General features: G+C 36.2%; 1 protein-coding gene across 1 annotated transcript in view; it reads right to left on the bottom strand.

Annotated features, from left to right (window-relative positions):
* Positions 1-7,636: 7,636 nt before the first annotated feature.
* eif3ha (eukaryotic translation initiation factor 3, subunit H, a) overlaps positions 7,637-25,834 on the bottom strand; it is an 87,926-nt gene continuing 69,728 nt past the window's right edge. The window contains exons 5-8 of the mRNA XM_079625760.1: positions 25,546-25,695; positions 17,793-17,913; positions 10,470-10,602; positions 7,637-7,749 (exon numbers count right to left, since the gene is read on the bottom strand). Coding sequence (XP_079481886.1) covers positions 7,652-7,749; positions 10,470-10,602; positions 17,793-17,913; positions 25,546-25,695 — 502 coding nt within the window. The 3' untranslated portion in view covers positions 7,637-7,651. The remainder of the gene's footprint in view (positions 7,750-10,469; positions 10,603-17,792; positions 17,914-25,545; positions 25,696-25,834) is intronic.

Below are 25,834 nucleotides of genomic sequence, written 5' to 3'. Positions count from 1 at the left end.
CTTATTAAGTACTTCTATAAATATGTCCATTAGGGAACATCTGTCTTCGTAAATAAGTGTGTTTGCGCCCAGATCATTAGTTTGTTTGTGTTCATAAAGAGTTCATTGAGCGCGAGAGCATATGGTCCGCTCGCCGGGCTTTAAATATTCCTGCAACGATCAGCTTTTGACAGATCATTTGTTTCGGTGTGACAAGGTTTTGCAGCAAACAACTTATTCATGAGATGCAATAACAAACAAAAATGTAAAAGACCATCTAAAAATGCAACTCGTCTCATTGGAAAGTGGAGATTTCACATTTGCAAAGTCACTTACGCCATCAGCGAGAGCTCCGAGCTGTTCCTCACGAAGGCCATAAAGGAGAGGGGAAAAGAAGCTCTGAAAATTGCCTGAGAATTTATTCCTCGGTTCCTGAGGTAAGCAATGTGAAAACGCTGACACTTGGGGAGAATTTACCGGCGTCCAAACCTTGAACGAGTTTCTCAAACCCAAGGTTAACCCGCACAGAAAGCATTTGTCTAAATCACCTGCAGGCGTCTGCAAAAGCCAGTCTGGGTCACTGTGACAGTAAGTGCTCTCGGATTATCTGCTCGAAATGTTAAAAACATCAAGCTTTTAGAGTCACAGCTCATTCAGCGGCTTCTGGACATCGTTACTGGGCGATTTATTAACAGTGGCCGCTTGAAATGCAGCGTGCCGTTGGTAATCACATCCACTGGGAACCTGGGGGTTTAAATCAAAATTGACTATGCTTATTTTTTTTGGGGGAGGATATGGAATATTGCAGGGCTTTTTCTAACCGATTTACCCATGCAGTTTTTACAAATCTTTGCATTTGGTATCAAAAACATCAGCTTTGCCTTTTCCCCTCGCAACAACATCCCTTCTCTGCTGACAATAACCCGACCTGTCACTCACATGACATCACAGCAATTAGCAAACAACAATCATCCAATCCCTGATGGGCAGAATCAAGCCCCGCCTACATTTGAGCTCGTTCAAGCAGACGTTTCAAACACACGTCATAATACGGAAGAAAAAATGTGTCATGCAAAATTAAGACCAATTTTTTAACAAAGATTTTAAAAAATCATTAATTCAATATTTTTAACCGAAGTTCACCATATCAATAAAATGTATGAACTGGTTTGAAAAGAGGTTATATGGGCTGGAAAATATAGATAGAAAAATATATTAAAATAATAATTGTATGGCTCCATTAGTTAACATTAGTTAATGCATTCCATGAGATACAGTAATCTTTGTTAATATTAAATAAAAATACAACTGTTCATTTTTAGTTCATGTTAGCCCAGATCCTTTAAAATGTTAATTTTTGAATATAAAATGTTGTAATTAATAATGCTTTAGAAGTATTCTTCACTCTTATACTGTAGTTCATGTAAACTATAATGCTAACTAATGTAATCTTAGTGTTAACAAACTATAATTTCTTTCTATTTTTTATGATATTTATTAATTCAGTGTTGTATTTCTTTCACTGGTATCTAGAATTTTGTTGTCATTAAAACAGTTTCATGGCTGTTAATAATGGTTATGGCTGGTAGATATTGTGGAGTCACGAGCTATTGGCCGGTTAGTGGGCTTTAGGCCAGACTGCAGGTGTGTCGCGCCGTCATGTTTATACTGGGAAAGTGAGGTCACTGAAGCCGTCACTGGTTTGTCTTTATCAGCGGCTCAGCTCGCAGAAACTCTCTCAGGACAACACACTCATAATTATCCCAGACAGGCTCGTGCTTTGTGACGAATCATCATCATCATCTTCATCATCATCATCATCTTCATCATCATCTTCATCATCATCATCTTCATCATCATCATCATCATCTTCTTCATCTTCATCAACATCATCATCATCCTCATCTTCATCATCATCATCTTCATCATCATCATCATCATCTTCATCATCATCATCTTCTTCATCAACATCTTCATCATCATCATCTTCATCATCATCTTCATCATCATCATCTTCATCATCATCTTCATCAACATCTTCATCATCATCATCTTCATCATCATCATCTTCATCATCATCTTCATCATCATCATCTTCATCATCATCATCTTCATCATCATCTTCATCATCATCATCTTCATCATCATCTTCATCAACATCTTCATCATCATCATCTTCATCATCATCTTCATCTTCATCAACATCTTCATCATCATCATCTTCATCTTCATCATCATCATCTTCATCTTCATCATCATCATCTTCTTCATCTTCATCAACATCTTCATCATCATCATCTTCATCATCATCTTCTTCATCTTCATCAACATCTTCATCATCATCATCATCATCTTCATCATCTTCTTCATCATCTTCATCATCATCATCTTCATCATCATCATCTTCATCAACATCATCTTCATCATCATCATCTTCATCATCATCATCTTCATCATCATCATCTTCTTCATCTTCATCATCATCATCATCATCATCTTCATCATCATCATCTTCATCATCATCATCTTCTTCATCTTCATCATCATCCACTAGGCGGATTTAAGCGACATTACGGGAGGTCTGTCGGTATCTTTATGACAAACACATGCGCACACACACACACACACACACACACACACACACACACAGTATTTCTTGTCTTGGTCTGCAATCTTCCGTATTCTTCCTCTCATCACGCAAATCCTTCATTCATCTTTCCCGCCCACACCTTCGCTAAATCAATATTTTCGTTAGGTTTTGAGGATTTACCAGATTACCTCCAGAAGTGCTGAGGCTCCTCCGCCGCACGTCGAAGGGAATCTGCAGTTGCCATGGCGATTTCACAGATGAGGAAGAAAAAAAAGGTTAAAGTAAGAGAGTCATGACTTAACAGCGAGATAACTCGTTTCATTTTATTAATCCGATGCGATGTCCATCATTACTGACAAGCTGATGTGAGCCGCGCAGCTGCTGTGTTTAATCAACACGACATATTTCAACGGGTGGCCATAACACACACACACACACACGGAGGCCATCGAGATCTCGAAACATCTTCTGCTCTATTCCTCACACAACATGAAGTGCTTTCAGGAGTAAAGGACACACAGTCTTCAATGGGGATGCATCGTTACACTGTAAACACGGAAGAATATTCTCGAATACGTTTACCAATAAAACTCGTTCTACTTTAGATTACTTTTCTAATTTATGGAAGCTCGTTTCCGCCACAGAATGAAAAATGAACAAATAATTGCTACTTTTCTTTCACAATTACGAGTTTACATCTCACAATTCTGGCTTTTTATATCAGCATTCACTTGAGGAAAAAAAAAATCTACTCTGTTTTTCTGAATTAACGAGTTAATTATCTCAGAATTACGAGAATTTTTTTCTTGAAATAAAATGTATTAATTCAGAAAAAAATATGAAATAATTAAGTCATTAATTCAGAAAAACAGAGCAAAAACTTTTTCCCCATGAAAAATTATCTCGTAATTCTAATTGAATTTTTTTTTCTCAAGTGAATGCAATACGCTTCCGTAGAATTGCATAATTGTGTGTTATAAAGTCAGATTTGCGTGTTAAAAGGTCTTAATTTTGAGATATAAACTCTTTATATAAACTTTTTATGTATATGTAAACTCGCAATTTTGAGATAAAAAGTTGCAATTATCTTTTAAAGTGTTTTATTCTGTGGCGAAAACAATATCTGGGTGAAAATGGTTTCTACTCATATTTTTCCCCCATGCACACTAAAAAACATTGGCTTGACAAACCATTTCTTGAATGTTTAATAAAAAAATAGTATCAAGAAGCATCAAATTTGGAGATTACCAAGAATATTATTAGAGATTGAGAGAAACCAATCCAGCAAAACTTCACATTTTAAAGAGCCCTGCAAAAACAAATTAATAAAACTAATTGAGCCACTAGTGCATTTGACCAAAGATATTATTTATCATATTGAACCATGTTAGATATATAGCATAACCCTCGTATATCCAGGTGTAAAGGACAGAAATACAGTTAGAAAGGAATTGGAAAAGCCTCTCAACGCTTTTGTCTCCAAATTAATGTTGTTTCGCCCACGCTCTGCTGCTAATGGAAATTATGAATACGTGAGTATAATCTTTACAGGAACCAGATCAGACTTCTTTCCGCTAACTGAACTCAGTGCACATGTGTCTTCGAAGTGACAAATATCTGTTCAGTCCACTCTTGATGTGACAAGTCCACTTTTGAAGCACATTCAAAGTGTTTTTTTTTTGTTTTTTTTTAACTCAATGTGATCAAAAAATGACAGGAACGCATTACTGCACAGTAAAGTAAAGACATTCAATAATAATACAAACAAAAATAAATGTATAACACATTGGTAGCATTAAAATAGCAATTAATCAATGTTAATGCATTAAAGGGACACTGTGTAGTTTAAATATTTTATTAACTAAAATCAATGTCTTTATACATAAATATATCCTCAATGGTGTACAATCACCTCTCCCAATGATCTGACTTATCCTCGTACGTACGCGAAGCATTTCTTATCTTTATTTACATGGGACGGGTGAGTCCACGGAGGCTTCCATGTCGCTCCGCCATCTTGAAAAACTATAATAGCAGAGAGGGACAAAAAGCACTAGCCTAGCGTAGCGCGTGTTCGTCCAGAGCCGGCGTCACGTGACTGACACTGAAGCGGACGAGGAGAGAGTAATGTGTGTCACTGCCCCGGCACATTTGAAATGTTGCACTGCACGTACTTCATAATTCAGGATCTTATGCCGAGACACAGGAGAAATGCCAACATTTAATTTAATTATCAAGCGCCCCCTTTTTTTTAATAGACATGAAAATGCACATTTCGAATTTAAAAGGTTGTAATTCAAGAATGCTTTGGAATATAGATGTAAGATTGGTCTTGTTTTAAAGAAAAAATTAAGAAAGTTAAACAGAAAAAAAGTTATAGCAGTTTGAGTTTATGAAAATGTCCAATGTTAAATAATTTATTCATATTTTATATAAAATATATATTTTCAAAACCTGGAGGACTCTAAAAATGCAAAAAAATCAAAGTCAAAAATCTGGACAAGTTGTGTTTCAAATGTTAGGCTGATATCTCTTGAAATGAGCGTTCAGTGAGATTTAGTTTGGGCGCAGTACCACACTTCTCCACTAGTGGACATTACTGCCCATATAAGGGCGCCCCCATCTCCATATGTTGTTTGAGTCTGAACCATTATTTTTACAATTTTCATACAATTTATGAAGTAGATCCTATTCAGAAGTAGTGTTGGAAGTTTGGCAGATTTTGAAATGAATTCAACCTCTAAGAAACACAGAAGATCACGTATGTGCATTATAGCTCGCTGCCACATCACTAATGCTGAATCTATTATTATTTTCTTTATATTTAAAACATTTTCAGAGCTTTTTTTCTAAAAGAATTGAATGGATGCTGTCTTTTGAACTCTTGGCATGAAAACAAACTGAGGTTTCTACCATTCTTTCATGATTTTTCATGTTCATCACTATTTCAAAATAAAGGTCTGAACACGCCTTAGGAGTATGAACATATTCTTGCTGCAAATTGATAAATTACGGCTCCTCTGTAATATATTTTAAAAATCACCAAAAATGAAATCTAGAGATTGTAAGCTTTCAAATGATATATAGTTTGTCAAGATTGGTTTAGGTTTAGTATAGGATATTACTGGTTTAAATATATAGTGGCCGGTGCCAATATAAAGGAAACGTGACCGGCGAATTCAAAAACCGAGGGTAATAACGGGATAGCTTTACCCAGGTGGAAAGGAGAATGAAGGAGAAAGACTTTGAAAGGGACTCTGAAGTTTCCTGCTTTCTTCTCGACGGGTAAGTCAATGTTACTGTCTAAATTACAAGCTTTTTTTCATTGCTTGGTTGTGTAACTCATTATATAGGCCGCATAACAGCAGAACATGTGACGTATAGCTAAACTCGACGGAGGGCTATTGTTGTCAGAGCTTCTTGGTACATAACGGCTACCAAAGTTGCAATACGCGTTTGAAAATGCGAGGCGCTGAGAGCACTATTCGCTTGAATGCAAAATACAATTTCACCGCTAGATGGGAGTAATTCCTACACACTGTCCCTTTAAAACCAAGATTTTTTTGGCTGAAAATTATTTAATTAATTGTGCATCCCAAAATCTACTATAAGCCTTATTTTAAAGTAAGACATTTGTAAATTAAATGTGTTGTGGCTTCCGATGTCAGTCGGTTTCCAGATATATTTATCTGTTCAAAAACGCTCATTGCAAACTGGTATTTTTTACATATTATTTTAATGTATTGTTTTAATTATAAACACACTGGTTTGTAACGCAGTTTTTCCGTTTACTGCGCTATATTGCTTTTGTGCTGCCGCCTTTTCCAGATTTATATTTCGCATTCATTTTCTCCATAGGGATTTAATATAAAGTGTTATAAGCCATGAACCAAACCAACCAGCTGCTCACATTACAAACTTTGATTTGAAGCTAAACTTGGCAAGAAAAACTATAGAGAAACAAACTACTCATTTAAAAAAAGTTGATATATGTATAAAACATTTATTAAAACAAGATATATGTACAGGTGATTATGGCGCACAGCTTATGAAAACCCCAAATTCTAAATTAGAATATTGTGAAAAGGTTTTCATGAGCTGTACGCCATAATAATCAAAATTATAACAAATAAAGGCTTGTAATATCTGACTTTGCATGTAATGAGTCTATATAATATATTAGTTTCACCTTTTATGTTGAATTACTGAAATAAATGAACTTTTGCTCTATATTCTAATTTTTGCAGTTTCACCTGTACATTATATCTTGTTTTAATAAATGTTTTATACATATATCAACTTTTTTAAATAAGTTGTTTTATGTTTCTCTATAATTTTTCTTGCAAATTTAGCTTCAAATCAAAGTTTGTTTGTATTATAAAAAAAGTATAACAAATATTTTTACTGAATTATTTAAATGAACTTTTGCACGATATAATTTTTTTTTGAGTTTCACCTGTATATATGCGTGTGTGTGTGTGTGTGTGTGTACACATATTTCAGTATTTGAGTGTAGGGAGATGGAGTTGATTACAAGACTGAAGCCCCACAGAAACCCTGATAATGTAAAATAAAGTTGCATCAACAGTTTAGAAGTCGAGAGCCACCGATGCTTTAAAATGCACTGAAAGTGTTTTTACCATTACAAATAAATCGACCGCAGATGCAAGCCTTCGACCGCATGCAATCTCTCTTCCTCTGCAAGGAAATCTCAACGTACCCTCTAAAATGTGTGAAACGAAAGAGCAGATAACCTGCAGTCTCAGTGCATGTGATTATTCCAGATCCGACAGCCTCATTAAGACCACAGGCATTCACGGCACAGACCCAGTGTGAAGACAAGCCTGTCTGCGGAGCTTTCACAAGTGAAATTCCAGAAAAACGTCACCGCTTTATTCCTTTCGACAGCAGGATTCTTCCTGCAACTCGGATAATGAACAAACACCACAAAGAAAAACAGACAGTTATGAGAGATGCATACATTTTTATTGTACAAATTGCACAAAAATCTGTACAGGATCTCTCCTTGAGCTCATCATAATGGTGTGTGTGTGTGTGTGTGTTTAGAGACGGTTTCTCTCTTTAGCTGTTGTGACCCTGAAGACCTTCGGCCATGAACAGCTTCCCGAGGTTCTGCGAGGTGAACTCCTTAATGTTCTGGCAGTAGTTGTTGATTTGTCCTTGTGAAGAAGAAGAAGAAGGAAAGATAAGTTATAGACGACAGGACTGAGCGACACGTGTTATTCAGATGTGATCCACACATGCACAGATCTGGAGAAACAGTAAAACTGCAACAAAACAAGTTTGAAGTCACAGATCCGTGGTTCTCCATCAATCCCGAGGAAACCCAGTCTGAAAAATGAGCTCATGATATCAAACGGATGCGAAAAGCAAAATAAAGTTACAATTATGCACGGTTTTAGCTAATTCTGCTTATTCGATGTGGAGATAATGGCGTTTAATTGGCTAACGGATGAGTGTGTAACAGTCTTCGCTGGAAGGACTGAAAATTGTAAACGAATCAATAACGGTTTCCATCCAGCTATTTGTGTGCATTTTTGGAAATCGCATAAATGCATAAAAATGTGCATAAAAATGTGCATAAAAATGCGCATAAATTAAAAAAATGCGCATAAAGAAACTTATGGGCTCAATCGAGGTGGATGCATTTTTCATTCGATAAGATGACGTGCAAAAACTACGATAGAAACATATACTGAATAAATCCCAGGGGCCTCATTTATAACCGCTGCGTACGCACAAAACCGGCCCTGAGAGAGCCGTACGCCACTTCCGACGCATAAGCTGTGATTTATAAAAACAAACTTGACGGGAAAATGTGCGCACCTGCACGCAAACTCTGACCCGTGCGCACGAACCGTTTAGTGAATATCTAACGGCAGATGAGTCCTAATCATAAGTGCATGTTCACAATAACAGTTGAAACACAATAATGATTTAAACTATGTTTTACTTCATTAATTAATCTCATTAATGGAGTTAAACACTAGGCCTACATGAAATTTACTGAAAAGTTTAAAAAAAATATATACATATTCAATAAATAGCCTATAAATATGTGTTGTGGTGCAATGCTTTGGAACACTTTTCCTCTGGCATGCTGTGTTTTAATGTTTTAACTACAGAGATTATTGCTTCTCATGATAGTAGCAGATTGTGCAAATATAATGCACAACAAGGTCGATCCGTTTCCATTACAAATATAAATCAATTAAAAATACTATTTGGTCAGTGGAAAAGATTGAGAAAAACGTTCTCTGAAATGTTGTTTTATATGTTATGTATTTATTCAAAAACAAGGCAAGGATCGGCTACTAAATGATGTTTATTAATGTAGTGACGGCACATCCGTATTTCATATTTTCCTAACGTCTTGTACCGTTAAACATGTTATCACGTGGATGAATAATCATATGCAAATGATATGCAGATGAGGATATGCATAGTAAAACGAGGCGTTGTAAGCTCATATATGGTTATTTCGGGGAGGAGACGCATGTGCGCACAATCGTCCGCTGAGTGGGGTTTGTAAAGTGTAAAGTTCTGGCGTACGCACGCTTTTAGAAGTCTGAATATTTTTTGCGCACGGCATTTTTGGCTTTTGGGCGCACGCACACTTTTAGTAAGGATCCTACGCACAATTTTATAAATGAGGCCCCAGGTGACTGTCTCAGCGCCAGCTGTGATTGGATAACTGGAGTGGACCAATGGCATCGCAGCATCGCTCTTTTTTTTAGTTTGATCTGACCACAGAACCTGTGCCGTGTGAAGGTCCAGTCGTGACTGACAACTGAGTTTGCTTTTGGATGAGCAACATGTGGGGGTGTAGGGGTCGTTTGATATTTTTTATAGGCTTTCTGACCCCAAGACTCCACTAATCTGCAATTCTCCATCTGTGATTCTTGAAGAGTCTTTGGCCACTCTAACTTTCATCCTCACCGTGCATTAAGGCAATATAGACACACGTCCTCTTCCTGGCAGACTCAGAACATCTTTAGTGGATTGGTCAAAATGGGGATTTTCAATTATTTAGCTATTTTCTAACAGCCACTTTTTCTATTTTGTGAAGCTCGACAATCTTTAGCTGCACATCAGAACTATATTCTCTGGTGTTACTCTGATGGATGATGAAGGGAATTTGGCCTTTGTGTTTCCTCATATTTAAACTCCTGTGACACAAGAGGTCATGGCTGGACAATTTCATGTTCCTAGTCACCCTGGTGTGCTAAAAAAATGTCAATATTAATGGGAATATACTTCAGAGATATTTACTCATAAAAATTCTAGGGGTGCCAATAATTCTGGCCATCGTGTTTTGGAGAAAAACATTTATTTCATAATGTGATTTCCTCCCACTTTCAATTCTTTTACTTCAATGAAAGGTTTGATTTTTGCCAATTTTTTAATGAAAGATCAAAAGGATAGATGCATATTTATTTTTACAGACATTTTTGATCAGATTTACCAGGGGTATGATTAATTCTGAGCACGACTGTGTCATATATATATATAAATAAGCAAAAATCTGAATTTCTGGCCAAATTGGGACAGAAGAAAAACAATCTGTATTGCAGGAGCTATGACTACATTTAGAAACAAAATGAAATTTAATTAAATGAGATTAATCATGTTAATAGCAAAAAAGAAAAGATGATTCTCTGATAAAAGAGGGCAAACCTTCCCGCTTCTCCATCAGGATAAGAACATAGTGTGAAGATTTAAGACCTGCAGTAATTCCCATTCCCATTTAAACTGATCCGTTTATTGCTGGATTGACCACTTCATGGATCAGTTCTTCTGGACGGAGACACTAAACGTCCGATCGGAGTGAGGGAGGGCAGTGAGAGAGGCGGTGTGGCGGAGGCGGAGGTGTGTGTACCTGCGATGAGGAGTGTGTCCATGCGCGGAGGAGCCTGAGGAGGCTTGAACATCTTGCTGATGTCTTCCTCAGGTAACGCTGGCTCTCCACGACTCTGGCGCTGCGTGTTTTCCTGCTGACGCCTTTGGAGATACTAGAGGATGCAGAGAAGAAGAGGAGATCAGCCGAGGAAGGTGAAAAAATAAATAAATCAACTGTGGAAACTTTTCATGGAGGAACCGGCGAGACTCGGGCCGTATGAGGAATATACAGAGATTTCACACTATTCTCAGATGATTGAGATTATTATTTTCATTACAACAATAAAAAACCCTAAAAATATTATAGAATGTGGCTTATCTAATCCCAATTTAGAGTCATATATATATAATTTATACAATATATATATATGAGTATAAATAATTAAAGAGCAAAAAAAGAAGAAAAATAAAGAAATAAAAAGGACAAACCAGGAATGAAGGAGAAAAGGAAGGAAAGAAATAAAGAGGGAAAGGAAGACAATAAAAAAATAAAGGAAAGAAAGAAGAAAAAAAGAAAGGAGGAAAGAAAGCAAAGGATAGAAGGAAAGGAAGGAAGGAAAGGAAGGAAGAAAGAAAGGAGGAAAGGAAAGAAAGAAAGGAGGAAAGAAAGAAAGGAAGGAAGAAAGGAAGAAATGAAAGGAAGGAAGAAAGAAAGAAAGAAAGGAGGAAAGGAAGGAAGAAAGAAAGGAGGAAAGGGAAGAAAGAAGGAGGAAAGAAAGAAAGGAAGAAAGAAAGAAAGAAGGGAAGGAAGAAAGAAAGGAGGAAAGGAAAGGAAAGAAAGAAGGAGGAAAGAAAGAAAGGAAGAAAGAAAGAAAGAAAGGAGGAAAGAAAGAAAGGAGGAAAGAAAGAAAAGGAAGGAAGAAAGTAGGGAAGAAAAAGAAGAGAAGGAAGAAAGAAAGAAAGAAAGGAGGAAAGTAAGGAAGAATGGAGGAAAGAAAAGAAAGAAAGAAAGAAGGAAATTAAAGGAAGAAAGGAGGAAAGGAAGAAAGGAGGAAAGGAAGAAAGAAAGAAGAAAGAAATTAAAGGAAGAAAGGAGGAAAGAAAAGAAAGAAAGAAAGAAAGAAATTAAAGGAAGAAAGGAGGAAAGAAAAGAAAGAAAGAAAGAAAGAAAGAAGGAAATTAAAGGAAGAAAGGAGGAAAGGAGGGGATGAGTAAAGAAGAGAAAGAGAGGAAATGAAGGGATGAGTAAAGAAGAGGAAGAGAGGAGGACACTATATGGCTGTAAAGCGAGTGACGCGTCACATGTCCAGCTGTGCAGTTCACGAGTCCTCCATCCGCCACAGTCTCCACGAGCTCGAGCACTCTCCTGCTATAAAGATGCTGTAGATCAAACATGAACATGAAGATATATGAGGGATTCATATCCTAGTGAGTTTGTGCGACTGATGTCACCGCCGAGGATAGCGGCCATTTCTGCTGAAATTAGGCTCATGATTTAGGAACGCAAACTGCCAACACAGCGGCGATCCTCTGCGACATTACCCGGAGATTGATGCGGGTCACCGGGTTTATGTGGCGCACCGGGGCCGGAGTGTGTGTGCAGTGTGTGTGGAGACGTGATCGATGACAACAGTAATTACTGTAGATTTCAGTGTGGATGATATAGACGACCGCTCGTGACCAAGCCTCGGTCAGGACACACTTTAAGTTTCTTTGAAAGGCTCAACCATCCCGTCAAACTAGCGGCGTAACACACACTGGAGAACCTCTCCCTGACTGCAGAGTGTTTCGTTCCGGAAGAAAGCAATGTTTTGTAAAAGTGCTAATGAGGCGAGAGCACAGAGGAATACTTCACCCCGAAAACATAAATCATAACCACACCATCAAGCCATTCGAAAACCAGGTGAATTCATGGAATCCAAAATGAGAAGTACCAGTGTCGGGAACAGTGTGTGCCGGAAGCAAATCTCCAGAAGGAAACTGATTTTTAACAATAAACTTATAAAGTGTTTAACTGAAGAATTAATGGTGAAAAACTACATTACCCATGATGCTGCACAGCAAATTCCACCAATCAGAGTCAAAGCAAGCAAAATGCTCGTTAGCTCCGCCCACTCCCATGAAGCACTGCGAATTATGTAATCGAGTCGATCTCTCTACACTCTCAAAAGTGTGTGTGTGTGTGAGAGAGAGAGAGAGAGAGAGAGAGTGTGTGTGTGTGAGAGAGAGAGAGAGAGAGAGAGAGAGTGTGTGTGTGTGTGTGTGTGTGTGTGAGAGAGAGAGAGAGAGAGAGTGTGTGTGTGTGTGTGTGTTTTAGAACTGCTTGAAATACGATTGAAATCACTTCAAAAAAGGAAATGTAGAGTTCAGTGCAACATGTGCAGCGGAAGTCTGTCATATCGGCTACATAACATTATAATGAGAACATAATTGTGTGTTTGGGACGTGGCTTTTAATGGTGAGACTTTTTTTTTTTGTAATCAGGCTCTCAAAATGTATATAAAAATTAAGATTTTAGGTTAATCGGCCAATATATCGGTTATCGGCTTTCAAATATAAAGAATTATCGGTATCGGCCAAAATCTTCATATCCGTGCATCCCTATGCAAAACTTCTCCATTTTTGGAGCTCAACAACTTTCATATGACACTCAGTGGCTGTCATTTCGGCCGGTTCACACAGATACTGCAAAATTACATTCCAGGACTTTTAAAGCACTACTTTTTTGGTTTTCAAGGACGACAATCAAGAGTTCTAACTTATCTAACAGTATCTTTCCTATCCTCCAAAATCCACTTTTGTTTGGTTTAGGAAACCGCTTAAAAGATGGCTGAACAATAATCAAAACTGTGAACATTAGGTAAGAACTATACCACAAATTAGCATTGTGCACTTCCAGATAGGTAGATTTATATATTGATAACAAGGACTTCGGGATGTCTATGCACAGGCATTTTAAATAACTATTATATCAAGTACTTTATATAGTAACACTTTTAATTTTCTTTAGCTTTAGATGTCTGTTAGTTATGTTTTTTTTTTTTCTATGTCTGGGACTACGGATGGAAATTAGCATTGTGCTAAATCCAGCGTATTTACGTCAACTTATATTGTACGTTCACCAATATGCACTGTCCCATCCAAACAAAGAAAAATAAAGAAAAACTCAGACTATTTTAAACATTGTCTTTACTAACTTTCTGGGCCGGCAAGTTTCAATTACAACAGAAGCCTCTGGAGGAGTGAGACACTCTCAGATTTAATCACTAATATCTTCATCTGTGTTCTACTGTATGCTAGGGCTGCCAAAATGATAATCACGATTATTTTGATCAATATTGAGATCACGATTATTTGTTGATTTGTCACACAGGCTAATTATAACTACTTTTTACATCCATATTGTGCTACATTTCCTGCTAATGTACAAATATGTGCATCAAAATAAAATGGGTCCTCTTATTCACCAAAATCTCCAGAATAAATACAAATAAATAATTTATTAATATATTGTATTTATATTTTATATACATTGTATTTATAATAATTATAAGGATAGACTAGAGATATTATCTTCTGTTATAATTATTATTAGCTATTATTACATGGCTTGGTTAAATTTTAATGTAGAATGCGTCTGTTATTTCTTGATAACACACCGTTGCCATGAAAAACAGAGCGTTGTCATGGACACGGAAGCAATACAATCGTTTTTAAATCAATACACTCCTTTTTAAATCAATATTTTGTGTCAAATTATTGATTGATTTGGAAGGTAGCCATGTAAGCGGGATCCCGATGTCAGTGAATAAAATTCTGTCATTCTTATTTGAAAAGTCTCTTGTTATTTGAAGTCTCTCGCGCACTATCGCTCGCGCACAGACACACTCGGTCTCTCTCGCGCACTATTGTTCGCGCGCAGACACAATCTCGCCCAGTTCGCTTCGCTTTTGTCCAGTCCGGCAAAACATTCTAGTTTCTACATCTAGAAACTAAGCTGTGCAGTGCAGGGAACAACTCTGATTATTGGCTCGTCATGGAGCCAGCGCTAGATTGGCTTTGCAAAAAAAAAAAAAAAACTTTCATATGGAGCGTTCTATGAATGACGCATTTAAAATATCGCACGATCACGCGAATTTGATCATGGGAAGCCAAAATCGTAATCGTGATTAAAATTCGATTAATTGTGCAGCCCTAGTGTCCCGAAGATGAAGGAAAGTCTGACGGGGAACAACATCAGTAATTACTGACAGAATTTACATTTCTGGGTGAACTAACCCTTTAAAGCCTTTTGTATTTTATCCAGACATTTCTTCGTAAATAGCATTCTCCATTGAGCTTCGTTCTCTTTAATAAGTCTCCGTTCGCTCTCCACAGTAGAAAATAAAAACCGACACAAACTTTGAATAGTTGCACATTTGTCAGTCACATTCCCCGCGTGACAACATGTCATCATGCGGTGACTGGAGGAGTAGTGTTGTGTTATCTGATATCAGCGCCGGCCTCTCTTCATGATCCTGTTGTACTCGCATACGGTCAGATATAAAGCGACTCGCAGTGACTCTCGTTCCTCTTTCTGTTTCCAGAACTCATGTTTACAAAATGCCAGCAATGCAAAAGCCTGCAAATGTCAAGGGCATTTTGGCCAATTTGTCAGCCTGGCGAAATGGATGAAATTATGAATCTGAAGCGAGTTGGGATTGTAAATGAGACGGCCATCCTGAACCCTAAATAACATCTATTGAGCGGGTTCATCTCCGCGAGAGCCACAGCAGACATTTATAGTGCAAGTATGCAGTGGACTTTTATGTCCCCCTCATCATATATATTGGATAAAATATTAAATTCCCAATGTCAAAGATGGAAATCACATTAGTTCGTTTTCTTACCATATATAAATTAAGTGAACATAAGGGAGACATTTGAAATAATATTCACTACTTGCATTTGACAATGTTATTTTTGTCAAGATATATATATATATAGCGTTTCTTGGAGTTTCTAAAAAGTTTATTGGAATATTCTTTTAATTGATCTATTAATAGTAGTGTTATTATTTATATACTATTATAGTATTTAATAACATATTGAATTAGCCTTTATGTTTGGTAATTTTCATTCTTCATTTTAATTTAAGTTTTACTCATTTTGTTTTGTGCTTTGTCATTTTACAAGTTTATTAAATTTCTATGTATAGCTTTAATTTATTTCTAACTTCAGTTTTAGGTTTAGTCATTTTAGTAATTCAACAAACTTTTTTTTATTTCAGATTTGTATAATATATAATTATAGTGCTTTATATGAAAATATGAAAAATATAAAGCAAATTCAATTTAAGTTTTATTTTGTGCTTTTGTCATTTTAACTAGTTTTTCACATTTCTATTGAGCTTTTCAATTATTTTTAACTTCAGTTTTAGGTTTAGTAATTTTAGTAATTCAACAAACTTATTTTATTTCAGATTTGTATCATATATAATTATAGTGCTTTAAAATGAAAATATGAAAAATTCAATTTAAGTTTTATTTTGTGCTTTTGTCATTTTAACTAGTTTTTATTGAGCTTTTCATTTATTTTTAACTTCAGTTTTAGGTTTAGTCATTTTAGTAATGATTTTATTTCAGTCAGTAGTCCAGGCAACATTTCTAATTAAGTTCACCTCTTTTTTTCAATTATATCTGTATTTTATTTCAATGAAAACGGTTTTAATAGGCTTTAGTCAACAATAACAGCTCTGATATATGCATTTTCCTGCATCCTCAATATAATTTTCTAACTTGTTTTGACATCATTTTGGAAAGGAAAACAATTATAACTCTTTACCGATGCCTGTAAATTGTGACTATTCATTATAAATAATAAAGCTGGCGTGTCTGGGCTTGACCAGATCATATTCCTGAAAGTCTGATATATAGGAATGATGTAGACTTCCACATTTGATCATGCAATGGCTCTTTTCTCACTGTGTTGTTTTTTCCTTTTGTAAAGTATTGACTGTGTAATTGCACACTGCAAACACTGCATTTATTCATATCAAAGCCTCTGCATTTCTTCAAGAGCACACGTGCACCCAATCACACTCCCCTAGACCTGCGCTCTCGTGATTACATATTTCAGCCTCTCGAAACAGAAAAGCATGCAATTCATGCGAGAGAGAGACGATGCATCGGACGAGGATAAACAGAGTTTAATTTAATGCCATGTCAGCATCTAAGGCTTTTTTCATGACAAAAAATAAATAAATTACAAAAATACAAATATCATATAAATACAATAAAACCAAGTAAACAAACAAGTCATATTATACTTAAAAAAATTTTTTTACATTAGGCAGGGGTGCAAACACATGTATGGTCAAAAAAGAGAGGTAATCGAAGCCCTCGTCAAATATCCGGTATATTACTGCTATTTCATGAAAACAATTTCACCTGATGATTTGAATAGCTAAAGAATTAATAATTCTAGGATGATTGAGGTAATTGTGTAAGGTAGGCTTAGTGCATCTGCATAGAAACTAATAAACAAAATACAAATATAAATACAATAAAACACAAATACACGAGAAATAAAGCAGTGCTTTATGTTTTTCAGGTAAATTAACTGTATTTAGTATTAATACAGTTTATCTTTCGACAAAACGTGATTTTTCTCTTTCTCTTTAGTTGTTTGATTAACTTTGGAGACACAAACAGCTGCAGGTATATTGGGTGCTGTCCCTTTAAGACGAATGGACGTATACTGGTAATGACACGCATCCGTTTTGACTGCGTTTACGGGGAAACTCGTTGAGACGGACACTGGCTTATTTTTTCGTGCACATGTCTGTTCAAACACAAATAGATAAGATAGAAAAGGGAATTCGGTGTTCACGAACTTCACGTGCTGTCCTCGACTGCGTGGCTCTGTGCGCCGACAGACCATCTACATTTGGATGTGAAACATAATATATCCTGATACAGCAAAGACAACGTCGGCAGTATTGACGGCAAAATAGGCTACAGAATATTCCGTTCTGTAGGCCTGACACGGGCAATATTTGAAAATCGATAATTAGGCCTATTTTTTAAATTACAATTATATATGCATTTGTCAAAACCGAGAGACTTTCAAGCATCAAAATGTAATTTATTAATATGTATTTGCGCCTTCTATTTTGTCTGAAAACTCCCAACACTCTTGCGTGTCGCGTGAAAAATAGGCGTCGGTTGCGGTTCTATTTCTAGCACGCGGTTTTCGGCGTAAATTTTTTTTTTACTTAATAAGTCCTTAAGTGAAATAACTTCATAAAAGAGCATTCTACTTGTGTTAAACCCAGGACAGTTGAATAAAACATGTTTAACAGAGAGGGGGATCTCGACGGTACCTGCTGCTTCTGCTGGGTCTGCTTGCTGAGGTTACGGCAGTACGTGTTGTACTTGACGATGTCTTGGTTGGCGTCGTCCACGCGGTCCATCAGCAGCTGGAGGCTCTTCTCCAGGTGGTTACTATGGCAACAGATTGACAGACAGTTTAGTCCAACAAAGTTTGCGTAATAAACGGCTGACTGCACATCAAAGAGTAATTGCTCCACAGTGATCATCTACTCAATTAAAAACCCAAGATGACAGAAGCATGATGTGCCTGATGAGCACGACTATCTGCTCTGAATCTACAGGGTTCAGAGAGACGTCTAACCGCAGCGTGTGCCACCAAACATCATATATCAGATCTGTTCACAAACCTATCATGCCTATGTAGGGAGCGTATAAAAGACCTGTGCAGAAAAGACAAAGCCTGCTCCAAAAACTAAGTGTGCATACATGCTTTTCTAGAAAAAACAATCCTAAAGCAGTATTGCATGCATCCTTCCTTGAGAAGGCAATCCCATAATGCACTTCCCAGGTATTTCAGAGCGTTTTGTGACCAAAGTAGCTGCCTATGTAGAGTAGGGCTGTAATCAACCAAAGAAAATCTTGGTCGACTGAAGTCCTGAAATTTTCGACTAAAATTGACTAAAAATGACGTTAGAAAAAAAAAAGTTAAATGAATTAGCAGCGCACTGTGTGAAGTACTTGTCCGCCTAAATTAATTATAAATAAACAAAAAATAGTAGGCTATTTGTAGTTTTTGAATAGTTTTTGACCTGATTATTTTGCACTGAAATGAGTCTGACACACGATCTGTCGGCTCCGACAGCGCTGCATCACGCGCACCTGCGCAATATCATAGCCTATGATCTCCGAAAATAGTACTGTTGTCAACTAGTGATATCATCACAAGAACTTTTGAGGAATATGCAACATAATTTAGACAATTGTTTTTATCATATGTATTATAATAACTGACAGGCACTATCATTATCACAGACTATATCACAGAGCGAGGCTGAACACAGGAGCGCAGCTTCGCGGCTGAGACACCAATAGACTATTAACTTAAATATTATTTTTTTATTAAAATGGACGTGCCTTTTGTGTTTAAGAGTAAAAGCTTTATTAAACAAACCAGATCAAGAGCAAAAACTAAATAAAGTGCATAACTGAAAATAAAGCATCTAGGCTCAAAACTAATACAAACATTGCGCATTAGGCTACAATAATTTTTTCCCATTTTCTATAACAAAAAAAAAAAATTGCTGCAACACTGCCGATGTCTTTGACATGGTAGAGGAGGACTGACTATGAATTAAACGCTCTCAATTAAATAAATAACATCAGCAAACCTTCTAGTAGCCTACTTTCTTCACTCTGTCTCTCTTCTCCGAGAGGGATTTTTCACAGCAATGCCATAGAAAGTTCTTAAAATAACGTTTTCTTAGTGTGAAGAACATTTTTAAATATTTTTTTTTCACTATAATAAATCGTGTGTAATGGAAAGGTATGAAAAGTTCTTTATAGAAGCACCGATGCCCTTAAGGAACGTTTAAGAGAGCATTAGGGGTGTGCGATATATATATTTTCAATGATAATATCATGATTGCAGTCACTCACTTCACAGAAACACATCTAGAGAGCGCACACACACACACACACACACTACGTGATGAAGTCTAGTGGGTTACACTAGTGCGCTTGAGCATTTAGACTATTAATGCATTTATAACGCCCTCAAAATTCAAGATAAGAGGCAATAATACCTTTTTATTTATTTACATAATTTAATATAGTTAATCAAAGATTACAAATGTGATTTTGAACAGTTCAATAAACAATTTAATATTTAGTGACTTACATTTTAGACAATATTGCCTGTTTTTTCTCTATTTCGCCAAAGAAAATCGTTATAAACTAAGACACGACTGTTCTGCGTCTCTGAGCGACACGCCGTTGTTTCATTACTGAATGAACGAATCGGTTGAATGAATGATTCAAAGATTCAACTCATTATTTCCTGAATGAATCAGCCATTTGAATGAATCGGTCGAATGAATGATTCAATGATTCAACTCATTATTTCCTGAATGAATCGGTCGAATGAATGATTCAATGACTCGACTCATTATTTCCAGAATGAATCAGCCGTTTGAACGAATCGGTCGAATGAATGATTCAATGACTCGACTCATTATTTCCAGAATGAATCAGCCGTTTGAACGAATCGGTCGAATGAATGATTCAATGACTCAACTCTATTTCCTGAATGAATCAGCCGTCTGAATGAATCGGTCGAATGAATGATTCAATGATTCAACTCATTATTTCCTGAATGAATCGGTCGAATGAATGATTCAATGACTCGACTCATTTCCAGAATGAATCAGCCGTCTGAATGAATCAGTTGAAACTCAATGACTCGCTGACAGTGACTTGCTGCCTCCTACTGGCGGCTTTAATTTGATTAAGTATCTTGTCATTTTTTAAATAATTTCAAAGAATGACAAAAAACGCATACATATAATTATATTTAAAAAATACCCCATATATCACACAGAATATGAAGAATATCAAAAACTTTAGGAGTCTGTCGTCCACGGCAGTCCAAAACCTGACAAGGTACAAACACAATAAACACTCAGCAAAATATAATCCAATTCATAATTATTGTTATCGATAAAATCCCAGATAATATTGATTGATATATTCTTAGTTTTGTCAATATCACACACTCCTAGAGAGCACAGAGCAGGCTTTGGTACAGTAATTCCCCAAAGGCTAAGTGAATTACTTTATTAATCAAGATTAGGCTCCCGAAGGAAAAGACATTTCCATTTTTATCTGGGGATAACGTGCCTTCTCATCCTTCTGGAGTATTAGGACAAACGTGACATCCGTCCACAGAAAACACCTTGAAGACAGCGTAAGTCACAGATCAGAGTTCACATGTTTAAATGATCTAGCTAACATCAATCAATGCATCATTGTTTAATCATCATGTTCCCATCATATATATATTGGATAAAATATTAAATTCATAAAGTCAAAGATGATATATCACATTTAGTTTTCTTACAATATAAGAATTTAGTAAACAAGGTAGACTTTTGAAATAAATTTCACTAATTTGTCAATATTTCAAGTGTTTATTTCGACTAGAGCGAGAAAAACAAGTTTCTTGGGAATAGTTTTAATTGATTATTAATAGCAGTGTTATTTGTTTATTATTTATATATATTGAATTAGCTTTTGATAATTTCAGTTTTAATTTTAATTTCAGTAATTTTTACTAGTTTATTATATTTCTATTTAGCTTTCATTTATTTTTAACTTCAGTTTTAACTATAGTTAACAATGAACTATTTGACCTTTTTTTAATTAATTTATTCATTATATTTTCAGTTTTCACTTTAAGTTTTATGTGCTTTTTCAATTTTTACTATCATTTTTACTAACTTCTATTTAGCTTTAAATAATTTTTAACTTGAATTTTGGGTTTAGTCATTTTAGTCCTTTAACTTAAACTTGTTTTATTTCAGTTTTGTATAATTTATATTCTATAATAGTATTTAATAATGCTTTGAATTAGCTTTATATTTTTAATATTTTAATTTAAGTTTAAGTAATTTGATGTGCTTTTGCCATTTTTACTAGTTTACTTACTATTACTAGTTTACTATTATAGTTCTATTCAGCTTTAATGTATTTTTAACTTCAGTTCGAGTAATGCCAAACCGTTCTTGACTTCACCTACTACAAAATAAATGAAAATGAATGAAGACGCATCAAAAAATATGGAAAAGCATCATAAAAATAGCATAACGGTTTATATGACTCGTGCACAATACTCAAAGCCTAAGCATTTTATAGTGATAAACCATGTTTACAAGCTGTTTAATTCATAATTTAAAAAAAAATTTAAGCACCTTTGCACCCTTTAGGCCCGAATTCATTGTAAATGCATGAGAGAAAAAATTACTTGAAAATAACTTTTGGAACGACATGATGGACAAGCAAATGAAGACAATTTTCATTCATTTACCGTTCAACATTACATGCTTTCAAGTCTGTTTTTGGAGTGACACATCTGCTCTATAGACCTATTGGTATTTGCCAAGAAAGGAAAGGGCATCCGTGTACACCGGAAGACTGAAATTACACGCTGAATACATTATCATTATCTGCGCACTGAATGATTTCACCAGCAGGGCCGATTAAACACACCAACTCCTGGGATGTTCTGAACTACAAATGAAAGACTTCGTCAAAATGGCAAAGATTGTGCCGACTCAAAGCATTAACTATAAAGACCAAAACACCTGCTCACATCCCAAGTATTTAGTCTATCAATTAGTGTGATTGAGACGAGGGTCCTGAACAGCTGTGGCTGCTGGGAAGCATGAAGTCAGAAAGATTACATTTTTAGCTCACATGTTCATAAAAATAAAGATATTTCTTGCTTTTTCGAAATAAGACATCAATGCATTCTCTAGATCAGTGATATAGCTAAAAAAAACTTGATATCCGTCACCCTTTTGATGATATTCTAAATATATCTCAGTGTTTATCTTTATGCACTGAAATGGCTTCTTTTCAATAGTTTTTTTTTTTTAAACAGTCACTGCAGCCTCAATATGTCTAATATAGAAACTAAACTGAGGTTAAGGTCTAGTTTAAAAATAGTCACGGCATGCTTTCCATGCATTTTTTCACTAAATTAACAATAATACTTAAACTACCGTGACATGAGAAACCAAATGTGCCTTGATCTTTTGGTATATAAGAGGTCTTTGTACCATTAAAACGTCCTGCAAGTTTCATAGCTTAAGACGTCCTCCCCATTATAAACGAATCATTTATTTAATCAAGCTCTAAATACAGCTCGTTCTGGATCCATGGTAAGAAGTGACGTCACGGTGCGAAGTGACGAACCAGCGTTTGCATATGACCGCCTCCAGAACAAGACAACTACGACTAAATGACGATGCCGCAGATGTGCTGTTCCTGGCTGTGGACAAACTACATCTTTGAATACGCTGCAGAAAGATCCAGTCGTCAGGGAAAAATGGATGCACTTTATTTTTTGCGGACGTCTCAGTCACGGCAGTGTTAGTTTAAGCGTTTGTTCTGTACATTTAAGGATGACTGTTTTGAGAACAAATCCCAAAATGATGCAGAAAACTGTTGCTCAAAGATAAGTCTGTGCCGACTATTCTGGGCTCAACAACGACGACGCAAACTTACTTTTTATCACTGGCTAATATAAACACATTTGTATAAGAGAATCTTGAAAATATGTCGCCTTTCTAGTAGGCCTAACGTTACATGTGATAGAAAATTAAAAATGTTGCCTTCATCAATGCTGCATCTTCAAAGATGGCCTGTGCATTTCTGTCTGTCGTACACCCGATCATTTCATTGGAATTAGTTAAATAATGTTAAACTGTTAGCAAATTAAGCTATAGGATAATTATGCAACAATAATCCGTTTTCAAGTGTCTCGGGTTACAATTTTTGTATTAATTCAAAATAGTTTGACGTTCCATGTGGACACGGGCTGATCCAGTCTTCGTTGTTGTGGTGATGCTTCATTTTCCTCTGATTCCGGCTCAAACATAATAAGGTTTTATCATTGCAAGAGCCATCGCTTCGCATGCATCAGCCGCTATTAAACAGTTGCGCCGAATCCGCAAATGTTCTGGCTGGGGGCGTTAATAATGATGCATAGGCACTGACGTTAGCCAATCATAACAGTGGGCGTTAACACTGAACTCTTAAAGGGGAAACACCCCCAAAACAGGCTGTGTGAGTCAGAGGATGAGAAACAGGGAAAAGGTCATAAATCACTACATTTTAAAAGTTTTTTGTAAAAAAAACTATAGTAATACTATAATTGCACCTAAGGGAACATAATAATAAAAAATAAAGACCCATGTCATGACCCCTTTAAGATTTTTAAAATGTAAATTTAAAAAAAAAATTTTTTATTTAATATTATTGCAATTTAAAAAAGCGTAAAGTAAAGTGTAATTTATTCCTGTGATCAAAGCTGTATTTTCAGCATCATTACTCCAGTCTTCAGTGTCACATGATCCTCCAGAAATCAGGATAATATGATGATTTGCTGCTTAAGAAACATTTCAAGGCCTATTCAATATTCAACAACTTGGCAAAACAGACATAACTCACATTCAGAAGTAAAATAAAGGAAAGAGAGCCAGAGTGGAAATGCTAAACTAGCGCAAGAAAAATAAAAAGCTATAGAGTACGGCCCTTTTATAGACTAATCACTGCTCTTAACTCCACACGTTTAGCATGCTGTCCTTGAAGCTCATGAGTAAAGGGAAGAGAGAAAATTCCTTCCGAATGTAATGAGGCTCATTTCTGGGAACTGCTCTCCTGGAAACAGACTCGACTCAATCTGTAATACAATTCAGTGGAATCTAACTGGATTAGCCAAATTAATTTAGAAGAGAGGACTATTTGCAGGAGAATAAAACGTCCAGCTCCGGATAGCAGCGTTATTGATGGACCCTCGAAAACGTAATTTTAGGTCAGCGGCTCTCATCTGGTATAGGAGATGATGTTACATGCAAATAAAATGCATTTAATCATGCAAAATAAATAGGCTTATGACCTTTTTTACAATGCTTCCCTATCATTTTTGACGTCCGGTTACACAACAGTTTTTGGCACAGATTCAGCTGGTAATATTGCTAATGCTAAAACCATATTAGGTCACGCTTTATATTAGACGTCTATACTTGAATCAATGTGCTTTTTGTGTTGATGTGGGATTTATGGGTAAGGTTAGGAGATACGAATAGGTTTTAAAGTCCCCCTGTGGTGAAAATCCAGCTTTTAATGTTGTTTATGCGTCTATGTGGTGTTTTTAATATGCTTTAAGACAAACCATGTGTAAATTCATAATTTTTCATAAGTATTTTCTGCTTAAAACTGCAGTGAACCAAAGACAGTCTCAAAAACACGGTTTGAAATCGCTGGTGTTTCTGACGTCACACACTACCTTGTAACCAATCAGATCAACGTGTGATCGTCAACCAGTGGATTTCTGAGTGAGTGAGTGGAGGCGGGGCTCATTTGCATATTCATAGAACCGCGCATACTAAATGAGGCGAGGGTGTCGAGTTACATTCACGATATTTTAAGATATGAAGACTTTTTTTCATGGAAAAACATTTAAATATGTAATTTTGGTGATCAAAGATGAGTTTTAAGGGATGAAATTACTGACTACAGGGCGACTTTAAGGGGTCAACAGTGTAATTATATTACAGAACTAAATATATGTAGGCATTTTTTTTAAATCCAAGTACAATGTAAAAACATTAAGTGCATTGCATCAGATTAGTTTAAATGTTAGTAGACAAAATAAAGTGGGACCCAGTATTTAATATAAACCCAAGTAAGAAGCACAGCTTTTGGGTTCTAGTGAGGGATGATGATATATTTGACTATATTTGCAAACGCTGGATTAAATCCCTGCTTTGCATTCGCAGCATTTCTCTGCTCCCAGAAGGCCGTTTCTGTAACTACTGCAGGCCCTATTTCGGGTGTCAAGATTAAACTGTGCCATCAGGGCATGTCAGCATGTATCGCATTTCCTCGGTCAACCTGTGCGAGACAGACTTGTGGCAGAGAGGCTTAAAAGACACAAACTGACCAGATGAATCAGCAAACAACATATTATTCCCCCAAATGGCAATGTGAGCGCTGGGTCGCAGAGGTCGGGGTGATTCTGACCTGCTTGACAGATTGAGCAGCTCGTGCTTGTCAGCCACCGTACTCTTCTCCTGCAGATCCCACATGAGCACGTTTATGAGATGAGAGTTCTTGATGACGATGGGGACTTCCTCGAACATGTGCTCGAAGCCAACGCACGCCTTCTTCAGCCTGGGGGAAAACACAGCCATTCAGAGTTACTCACCAAAAATATACACTCAATTCAATATATACTGTATATATTTAAAGAAATTAATACTTTTATTTTGCAAAGATTGTGGGAAAACATGCATCAGTGAAACAAAGTTCC

This window comes from Phoxinus phoxinus, assembly GCF_949152265.1.
Source record: "Phoxinus phoxinus genome assembly, chromosome: 10".
Taxonomy (NCBI): domain Eukaryota; kingdom Metazoa; phylum Chordata; class Actinopteri; order Cypriniformes; family Leuciscidae; genus Phoxinus; species Phoxinus phoxinus.
The sequence above is the reverse complement of the archived record's forward strand: the minus strand, read 5'-3'. Positions and strand labels throughout refer to the sequence as shown.